We start from the raw sequence: 10,702 nt of genomic DNA, 5'->3' as shown, positions 1-10,702 counted from the left end.
TCATTGGTTTCTGGAGGACCTTAGTGAAATTAGCACTTCACAGGGGCTGGTTGTCCCCCACCCCTGGCAACGGCCCTGTCCTGACCCACCCTTACATCCCCACTCTATAGCAGTTTGAGCACTCCACTTGCAGAATTCCTATTCACCACTTGGAGGCGCGTGAATAACGTTATAACTGGTTTAGCTGTATGTGATTCATTGGATACAATTGTAAATATTATACAGATGTAGACAATAGATGTATACATACAAAAAAATGCTTGTTTATGATGCTTTTATTGGAATGGTTGTTTATCTGAAGCAACAATCCCATCAAATAATTAATTCATTCCAAACTGCACCCCTAAAGTGAATGCAAATAGCATTTGCCAAACATACTATTTGAAACATATTTGAAACAGTTACATTCATATACATTTTTACAAAATGTTCTGCTCACCTGTGAAAAATACTGTGAACAAGTATATCCAAAACTCAAATACAAGCTGTATCAAAATAATCTGTTAAATGATGACTGTCAAACATTTTTGAGAAAGCAAAGTATTTTCAGTACGTCACAAAATGAAACTTAAACCTCTTGTTTTTACCAGTGGCAAATTCTCAGGGCCAGCAAAGCCTTCTCTGCTGGCCTAAAATGCCAAATAAATACATATTTGTTATTCTTTCATTCTCAATCACCTTTTTGCCTATGTATTTTTTTTATCACTTCCCACACTTAATTAATCTACAAACAAATATAGAAAAGTTTATCCAGTCAGAATTTATTCCTTGATGCTTACAAGCAAAGTGTGACAGTTGTTTCACAAATCGCATGCCTGAAGCTGACACAGCGCTTGATTTTGAGCTCCACCCCCTCAAGCCTTCAGAATTCCCACAGAATCCCTCAACAGTGTAAGTGAATGAGCAACTAAAGTCAGATTGTCAGATTCATCAGCCAATCAGATTGATTTATTGTTCTTGGTGGGTATGATCTTTAGGATATGTTCCGGTCGAGGCCTTCTAGCTGGCTTTGAGTGCACAATCACGCTTTAAGATCGTCATCACTGTGAGCCATTGAGAAAGAGATCCTTATGGATTTAAGAACACAAGATTTTCTGCATGACCGTGTGATTGCTTAATTAATTAAACAGGAAAGAAGGACTGATTTTTACTTCAAGTAAACTGGTAAGTGCTTTTTACATTGTTATAGCAACATCAGGAGTTTAGTGTAAATTATGTTGCTTGAGCATTCATTGTCGGATCAAGTTTTCAAAAGTAGTGCTATGCTCCATTCAACTCGGAAAGTCGGATTTTAAAACTTCCTACTAGGAAAAGTGCAATGGAATGCATCTTTAAATCAGAATTATAACTTGTAGGCTTGTGCAAAAATTCTCAATTCCGATTTCGCCGAGATGCAGCGGCATGATGTCACACAAACATGTGGACACTCAGGGAGATATACAAAGTAAGTGATAAACATTCACTTTGTTAAGTAACATCGATAAATGTGTTTGTTTCCACATTACATGACATTAAAGCTTGTTTAACAAACACCTTCAGAAACAGGTGTATAAAACATTAGAGTCCCTTTTGATAATCGTACACCTGAAGCACAAATGCTCTGCAGAATTGTTTATCAGTTGGGTTGCTAGGAGACATCTCCAATAAGAGTCAAACACCTGCTAAGCTAACGGGAGCGTTGCAGTTCCGGATATCGGGGAATGGAATGCATTTATGATTGGAGATATCAAGTAGGAATATCCCACATCCAACTTGAATGGAACGCAGCATAACCGTGTATCCTGACGAAAATAAATTTATTGCAAGCAACTTTTAAATCACAAATATTATTAAATAGATTTTTCCAGGTATTATAGATCTCCTTGGTAGATTCATATGAAAAATTATGATTCTTGAATGTCTGTTAGAGAGATTCATTTCACAAAACAGTTTAAAAAAAATAGGCTTGCTTGAGCATTAAGTGTTGTTTCAAGTTCTGGCTTTCATGTGTGAACATGTTTTTAAAATGTCAGTTGGTATTATTAGTTGACTGCCACGTAATATATGATATGGCATCTTATTCATTGTGAAACTGTGATTTCTTAATGGCATGAATCACACTGAAGGGCTAGACATAAAATGCACTGCCCGTGGCTGGTTTTTCCAAATTAGACAAGTGCCTTTAATAGTAAGAGAACTAGGTTGATGCCTTACTTTTAAAAGAATAAAACATTTTAAATCTCATGTCTTGTGTACCATAAACAGCATAAATCCTAAAACAACATTTATACATTTAACTAGACAGCAAGTTCTCATGGAAACCGTGAAATCTTTAAACTAAAAACAACACAAATCCCTGAATTTAGTCTCTGAACCATCCACTGGCCCAAACAGTCTATATATACACTGCATCTCGTCTAAAATACATTTCATCTCACACTGTCAGTTTCCTCTTCGGGTGTGTGTTCTTGTGACGTATAAACAGGCTCAATATAAGGATGTACCCCTTTACTATGCTTCTGATAAAAGTCCTCCAGGTCATCAGGGGGAATCAAAGATCCTGCAGTCCTAACAATAGATTTCTGTGATGGTAAGGATGAGACAGGCACTGGAACAAAACCCTGATATAGTACAAGTGGTGGTGTGTTCATAACATCCAATGGTGGGACTTGTCTTTCAGCACCCTCAGGAGACTGTACTGGCAGTTGCAAATAACTTTTTGTTTCTGGGTCAAAGAAAGTTTTCGTTTTGACTTGTACTGGCATGTCCACCAGAAAGTATTGTCCTGACTCTGGGTCCTGTAATAGCTTCCTTTGAGTGATTGGAAAGGAGTGTGTTACAATATTGGTGGTGGCTGGTGCATAAGTTTGTTCTATGCAGTTTTGTTGAAAAGGTTGTGCCATTGAAAACTCGGAAGTAACTTTTCCCCCAGCTTTGTCAGGGCTGTTAGACATTTTTACATGTTTATCCCTTAAAAATCTATCCAAACTTTGAGTCCTATGTTCCAATTTTCTAGGTGAGTATTTCACATTGCTTCGACCTAATCGGTCAGTGTCATTATTTGTATCACTGTTCTCTAAATTATCTATTGGGTTTGATTTATGATCTTGCTGTTTCTCAGTGTCGTGGCTATTTAATTCACTAGTTTTAATGGTTTGCCTGTCTTTGATTTTGGTTGCTTGTTGTAATGTTTTACTGGAATCTTTTGCTTCTATGTTTTGGCTCTTGTGACCACCGTGTCGTCTAACATTTTTCTCGCTTCTTTGAGTTTTGGGCTCAAATGTGTCATCAAGGTAATGTTCACTATGTTTACTTTTGAGTCTGTCACTGCTTAGTGACCTGTGTAATGTTTTTCTAGGATAATTTTCTTCCATGTTTTGGTTCCTGTGACCACTGTGACGTCTTGCATGTTTCTCGCTTGTTTCAGGTTTGGGCTCATCAAGTTTGTCATCAAGGTAATGGTCACGATTTCTACTGGCCAGTCTGTCACTGCTTGGTGACCTATGTTCTAATCTGTCACTATGTACTTTGTCATTGCTGTGGTGCCGCCTCTCAGCTTTGAGGCAGGCATTTTTATCACTGCTCCTGCCTTTACATTCAGATTTGCTGTTAGCTTCAGCTTTTTGCATCCTCCGTGTGGCAAGCTTCATGGCACGCCGTAGAGCCTTCTCAGTTTTTGGAGGGACAACAGGGGGCTTGTTCTGACCAAGACTGTCATTTCCACTGCAGACTGATCCAGATCTCTCACTGGGTACCTTGGATCCCTCTGCATCCTCTATTGGTGCAGTGCTAGAGATGATCTCTTGCATGGTATCTCCTACGCATGTTGTACAGCTACCCATCTCCTCAGATAAAGTGCTCACAGCAGAGCATTGTTCTTCCTCCTCAGACACAGAGATACTTCCAACTGACAGCTTTCCATTCTTGACTGCATTGAGTTGAGAGGCTGGAGGGGACAATAGATGCATTATTGGTTGGTTTTGCTGGGGGCTCCTGACCAGTATAGCAGGTGTGTTAACTGGAGAATGCACACAGTCCTTGAAGATATCTAGATCTTCCTCACCTTTTTCAGACCCATTCAAGCCCTCCCTCTGAGACAGGTGGTGACCCATTTCATGCAGATCCTTGAGGGAGTTGTGAATGTGTGATATTTGTGTTAGATTCTTAGCAGGCTCAATCAAGCTGTGCACCAATCCCCTTTTTCCCACATCACTCAGTGGAAAAACAACTGACTCACTTTCATGATTTCTAAAAGGACAGGAATCAATTTTTTGTTTCTGAAAATCCTCTATTTTTCCATTTACTGTTTCTTTCACATCACAAACCTTTGTTTTATTTGATAAATATTTTAGATGCGGCAGTGACCCCTGTTCAGATTCATGAAATAGGGAGAGTTCACTTGAGTTTGAGGATAGACTGCTGTGATGTGTTTGTTTATCATTTGATGACGATAACGATTGAGATTGTCCAAGGATGTCATGTACTGTAATACTGTCCTTTTCGCCTTTCTCTGCTTTGATAGACTCAAAAGAAAAAGTTGTCTCCCCTGTAAGTTCTTCCTCATCTTCACCCACACTTTTGACCTGTTCTGAGCTTGAAAGTCCAAGAAGTCCACTTAAAAACTCTTTAATGTCGCTTTTGCAAGGACCTTTGGATTTGTTCTGATTGTCTCCCAAGTCTTTCAAACTTACAGAAACTTCTTCCTTGTCCTTTGTGCCATTTACCTTGTTATTTTGTATTTCTTGTCTGTTATGTGTGAGGTCACTGATTACATTTTTGAAGTCCTGGGTGTGGTCACTTATTACCTTTTGGAAGTCCTGGGTGTCATCATGTTTCCTCTGTGAACCAGAATGCTCCTGATCTTTCTCTGATTCTTTTGAAGAGCTGTCAAACATTTTTTCTTTCTCTGACTCCATGTCCTTGTCAGTAATAGAAATCATTTCACTTTCAGGTCCACTGACTGTGAGTTTTGGTACAACATTTTTATGTTTAATTTTATCTTTTGTAGCAAGTTCATTGGGTCCTTCTTCTGAACCTCCAACAGGACCTCCAACAGGAAGACATTTCAGAACATCTTTGCGGTGCACCCCACTTGCTTTGTCATATTTCTCTTTCAGGGCCGATACGTTTCCTCTCACTGGGCCATGATTCTTAGATGGTATTAGCGGACCTTTTCTGACATCTCTTTTGTCCATTTTCTCAGTTCTTTCTGATGTGTCACCTTGTCTTTTTAAGTCTTTATTGCCTTCTGTCTTTGCAACAACTCTGTCATCACTTTGAGAATTACTTCTCCCTCTTCTTGGGGGTACCTCGGGTTTATAGGAACTACCCTTTTCCTCAACACCTAACTTTTCCATATAATGTCCCAAACTTTGAATATCTCCACTTTCCAAATTATCACCTATTTTTCTACTCTCCTTTGCATGACTTATATATTTATCTATCAACTCTTTCTCTTGGAATCCACATACTTTATTACCCTTGCTAGCATTATGTGTGTTACTTTCTTGATCCCCTATGTATAATCTGTTTATCTCAGTATATTTGATTTGTTCTTTTAAACGTTGGCACTGCTCAACAGCCACTTCTTGCTCATAGGGACTGGCTAATTTTACCTCAGCCTCATGACTTACACTGTGTTTGGCCACCTCCTCTGACATTATTTGAACAGTCTGGCCACTTGTTTTAAAAGCAGATATACTATTCTGACCTTTGCCATCTTTTTTGTTTCTCCCCTTGTCACTCGACACTAACCTAGTAGGCTGTTGTTCCTCTCCACCGATGGGTAGCTCATGACCATCTTGTTGATTTTCACAACCAACTATATTGCTATTATTGATTGAACCTCCTGCATTTGAGATAGCCTTACTTTTCAGTTTTCTTTGCTCTCTTTCAGCGATTACTTCCTCCAAAGCCATTTGGGCAAGTTCAAACTTATCTATGACTATGTTCTCTTTTTTTAAGGGTACAGTTTTCTCATTTGGCACCTGTTCATTTGATGATAATAGTGCTCTTTTTGCAGAAGTGTTTCCCTTTGTGGAGAAAGCCTCATTCTTAACTGGTTGCTCACTTTGAATTTCTAAAACACTCTTTAATATGATTTTGTTCTGGTCTTTAACTGTAGTAGCCTCAGCTTTGACATTAACACTTTCTTTTAATAGTGGTGAACCTACTTTGGTTTGAACAATTATATCTTCATAAATGCCTTTGTTATGCTCTTCTTGTTTTATCTCTTTTGTTTTTGGATTTTTGGAATGCCAGTACCACTCATCAGTATAATTTTGATCTTTTATAGCCAACAACACTTTGTCTGCACTAGAGCCATCATCATAATCATTATTGTCATTGTCTGTACTTACAATTCTCTGACTTTTAATGTAATTGTTCTGTCTTGTGGAAAACACATGTTTTGCACCTGCATCCTTTCTGTTGGGTTCCTTTTCTTTGACGGGGCTTTTCTGTGGGCTGACTTTGCCTTTTGTTTTAAACTGGTCTTTAGTTTGACTTCCATCACAAACTGCTTGTTCATCAGGTTTTGTTAAACTTACACTTGGGCTTATACTAGACTTATTCTCAAGAACACTTTCTCTATTTAAACTTTCAGTGGGTTTTTTAGTATTTATCACTGACTCTAAATGATTACTTTTGCCTTGCAGCTCTTTAAGTACACCTTTAAATAATTTTCTTGGAATATTACTCTCTGGGTTATGATATTTGCAGTGCTCTTGATCTCCATCTGTCAAAACCTGAGAGCTGGTGTCAACCATAATTTGAGCATTTGCTCTGATGTTTACTTCCTCAGGACTAGCATTTTGATACAACTGTAATGATGGGTATTCTGCCTTGTTAGCTGCAGGGCTCCTTTTTGATTTTAAGGCACTTCTAGATTGAAGCAGACTTAATGCCAAATAGTCATCTGGCATACCTCCATTTGCAATTCCTTGATGAGAACAAGTCTGAGTGTCTTCAGAATCCAAAAGGGGTCTCATTTGAGAGGTGATGGCTTTTTGGCAAGCAGGTGATATATCTTTAGCTCCTGCAATATATGCAATTTCATGCACATCTTTTGAAACTGACAATTTGGGCAGGGGAGACCCTTTGCTTTGACCTGCTGCATCCAAACCTTTAAACTTAGGTGGGCTATACATTGCCTTTACCCGTTTTCTATTGTCCTTGAGATTGAACAACAAGCTTGATGCAATGGATTTGTACCCCTCTCGCTTAATCTCAGGTAATGGATGCATTTCTCTCTCAGATAGTGGTGGAATTTCCAGGGCAGTTGTAGAGAGCAGTATCTCTGAGGTTCCTGTCCCATGTCTGGATGGTATCACTGGTGTCAAAAGCTGTGAAATACTGAAAGGAGTTGAACTAGAGGAGGTCTGGCCCTCTAGAGTCTGGACCAATTTTTTAGTTGGTGGTGCACCTCCTTCTCCAGGATTTGATCTCTCACAGGCTGATAAATTAAAGAAAGAATGCCCCACAGGAAGAGCACTCTTAGCTCTGCTTCTGTTTTTTCGCCAGGGGACACAAGGCTCCCCCTTTTCTGAATTACATCTCTGTTCAGCAGCAAGCATAGAACCCTTACTTAGAATATTGTGCTCAATAATGTGCTCTGTCTCTATATCTGGTTTTGGGGGTACACTGGTTTGTGTGGATTGTACAGACTCAAGTTGTGGCATAGACTGATGAGTCTCTATTTGTTTGGGGCACTGTTCAACTTTTGTTTCTGCTAACGTGGGTAAACTTAATTTATAGTGTCCATGTGCTGCAGTCAGTTCTTTGTAAAGAGGCGAATCATACCATTCTGGTGACCTATTTCTTAGCGTAATCTCTGAAATGTGCTCCTGCACTTTTGATAATTTATTAAAATCCCCCCATGACAGGAATGGGCTGAATTCACTGTGAAGGAAAAAGTTTTTGGAATTCAGTTTTTTCAGTTTGTTGTTTTTTCCATGTTTACTCTTAGAGGATTTTCCTGAGGGAATCGATACATCATTGTTTGATTTGTTGGCAGATCCTTTCTCAGCTGATTTGAAGTTATTCTCAACGGAAAGATGTTCCGCTGCTAAACTATGATGATTTGAGGAAAACTCTGACACATCATTTTGGTTGCTGAGTAGAGCAGATTTGTCCCATGAATCGCCATTTGTCATCTTACTGCCTTTACCGTTCTTCTTGGCTGCAAACACTGCAAAAATTGGCAAGTCTTTTGAAGACTTGTTTGATGTTCTCAAAGCATCATTAACCCCATTAAGGGGGTGAGAGTTAAGTTTCTTGACGGCAGAAAACAAGCTGTCTTGGGTCTTTTTTGAGACCTCCTCCACCAGAGGCTTGTGGCAGTTGACCGGAGAAGGAAAGAACTCTGATTCATTATAGATTGCTTCATCTCCAATGCACAGACTCTTGAAAGCTCGATCTGTCAGGCTCATTACCTCCCGGTCTATTTCTTCCATAAAGCTATTAAGGTAACGGAGGTGCTGCATGCTTGTTTTGTGGCTTGTGTGCTGCTTTTCTTGGTTGCTCATGATGAATTTTTGTGTCCAATTCCTTCAGTCTGATGCAGAATACTTCATGCATAGTCATCACCACATATTGGCCATTACATTGTGATTTTCCTACCAAAAAAAAAAAAAGAGTGAGAGAGAGAGATAATAATGTATCAGTTTTGCCCAAAAGGTAAAAAGTCAGACTTTAAAACAACTAACTTTTATATTTAAGTAAAAAAAAAAAAAACACATGTTTATTATTTTGACCTCAAAGGTGGGTGGTAAACCAGCCTGAGATTATGTACAATAAAGAGAGGTACACAATGCCAAAAACAAACTATTTTTAGTGGAAGGCAGATGTCTCTCTGTGTTTTCACATACCCTTAGCAATCATTTGGTAAAACACATGCATATATATATATATATATATATATATATATATATATATATATATATATATATATATATATATATATATATATATATATATATATAGATATATATATATATATATAGCTTACAGAGGTTCTGTTTAACAGATCTGCTTTTTAAAATGAAATACTTCTATGCCTGAAGTGTCAACACTGTTTAATATTAATATATGCACAAAAGAGTACGATCACCAGATGTCCTACCAAAACAAGCGTCTGTAATCCAACATTTTTGTTGAGATATTTGGAATTCTATTGACTGACTGACAGGCAATGTCTGTATCTAAAAGGTGATTGGCTCTTTTGCCTTTAAGGCGGGACTTCCTTTCCTGCATCCGCCATATTGGGTGTTCCAATTTATTTTAATACAAGTGGTCTGTCTTGGGCTAAATAGTCTCTGACTTCAAAGAATATGAATTAGTCATCATTCATCAATCATTTTATTGCAGCTGCCACACTGTGTGAGTGAGCCGGAAATAACTTATTAACCCATGTTTATCCTCTGACGTGAAACAAGCACCCAACACAGCTCATAACTGTCATAGAAAGGGAATGTGCCTTAAAAGAGCAGGTTTCAGACTACATGGTTTCAGACAACATGGCAGTATACACTTTTGTGTAACTCTTAAAATGTCATCTAAGTCTAAATGCGCTTAAATGCTGACCAAGGACAAATCCCTTCATACATTTATGAACATTCAAACGGCATGCGCTAAGTAGCCAAGAAGATTTGGACAGGACAACCTTTTTCCACTGCCCATTCCGTATCAACTTGCAGTCAGGGTAATTTCCCACATCTGTTATTTTATTTATGTGACAATCTACAGTATATTGATCAACCTTAAGGAAAGTTCTTCGAAATAGCATGCTGTATGTCATGAAATTATGAAAATGTGAAATAGCAGCTGCACTTAATACATCTTAGCTTTTTATTATTAAATGGACAATATAATTTTTACCAAGAACATTTTAAAAATAACTTCTTTCAGGAAAATAAGCACCTTGAATGAACCATATAATACATCAGAGAAAAACCAAAGAAATTTACAGCGTGTCAAAATGTACTCCTTACCTTTTTTTGAGGTTCATCCTCAGACAAATCCATTATACAAAAATGGTGATCTGATTAATCATCACAAATCCTCAGTCAATTTCTCACAAGCCACCTAGTGAAGATAGAGTTTTCTGTTACTCCATACTCGAGCAATATCAAAATGCTCTTCACTTGAACACTGACTGAAGCTTATGGTAAAAATCCATGTTTAAATAAACACTTGAAAAGACTGGAAGAGAAGGGACTGATAACACCCTACCGAAATAGTTGCCGGCAAGGCCAGAGTTGTAACACAGCAAGGAGTGCAAATATCTGAGCGACTGTTCGGTGTCAAGTGGGCGACAGATGAAATAGAAATGGTCATCTGCTATTTTGGTACTGGTAGCATGAGCACCATAGCTCTAGTCTGTACCTCTCAGATCCTACAGAGACAACAACAACAGATAGCAAGAACACTGCAGTGTTTTCCTCATGTTGGACACATGGACATGTTGCTGTATGGTGGCTGGGGTGAGTAGGAGTCATTTGTCTCTCACAAACATGAGAGGCAAATATAGCACCTTGCATCACCCCAAACACAGAATGAGTGGCTAATGGAATCTGATTAACATGAGACACTCAGCCAGTCTATCACTCATGCTGCCCACAGTTGTTAAGCACATTCTACCAGCCTCTTTCTAGTACTTCTGTCACCACAGCTGGTCAAACTGAAAGGAAAATAGATTTGTTTATGATTTCTAGCACTCTTTCTT

The 10,702-nt window shown here is 38.5% G+C and overlaps 1 protein-coding gene across 1 annotated transcript; it reads right to left on the bottom strand.

The window, feature by feature from the left end:
- Nucleotides 1–265: 265 nt before the first annotated feature.
- Nucleotides 266–10,342, bottom strand: LOC127626509 (uncharacterized). Its single transcript, XM_052102332.1, has 3 exons — nucleotides 10,210–10,342; nucleotides 9,969–10,062; nucleotides 266–8,594 (listed from the first exon to the last, which is right to left on the bottom strand). The coding sequence occupies exon 3, from the start codon at nucleotides 8,502–8,504 to the stop codon at nucleotides 2,409–2,411; it is 6,096 nt and encodes a 2,031-aa protein (XP_051958292.1). The 5' UTR covers nucleotides 8,505–8,594; nucleotides 9,969–10,062; nucleotides 10,210–10,342; the 3' UTR covers nucleotides 266–2,408.
- Nucleotides 10,343–10,702: the final 360 nt, after the last annotated feature.

Source organism: Xyrauchen texanus, chromosome 33 (genome assembly GCF_025860055.1).
Source record: "Xyrauchen texanus isolate HMW12.3.18 chromosome 33, RBS_HiC_50CHRs, whole genome shotgun sequence".
Taxonomy (NCBI): domain Eukaryota; kingdom Metazoa; phylum Chordata; class Actinopteri; order Cypriniformes; family Catostomidae; genus Xyrauchen; species Xyrauchen texanus.
This window is presented reverse-complemented; position numbering and strand designations above follow the sequence as displayed.

What these genes read in the sequence shown, in the direction of transcription:
- LOC127626509 (XM_052102332.1), bottom strand. Translation starts at nt 8,504, where the DNA reads ATGAGCAACCAAGAAAAGCAGCACACAAGCCACAAAACAAGCATGCAG.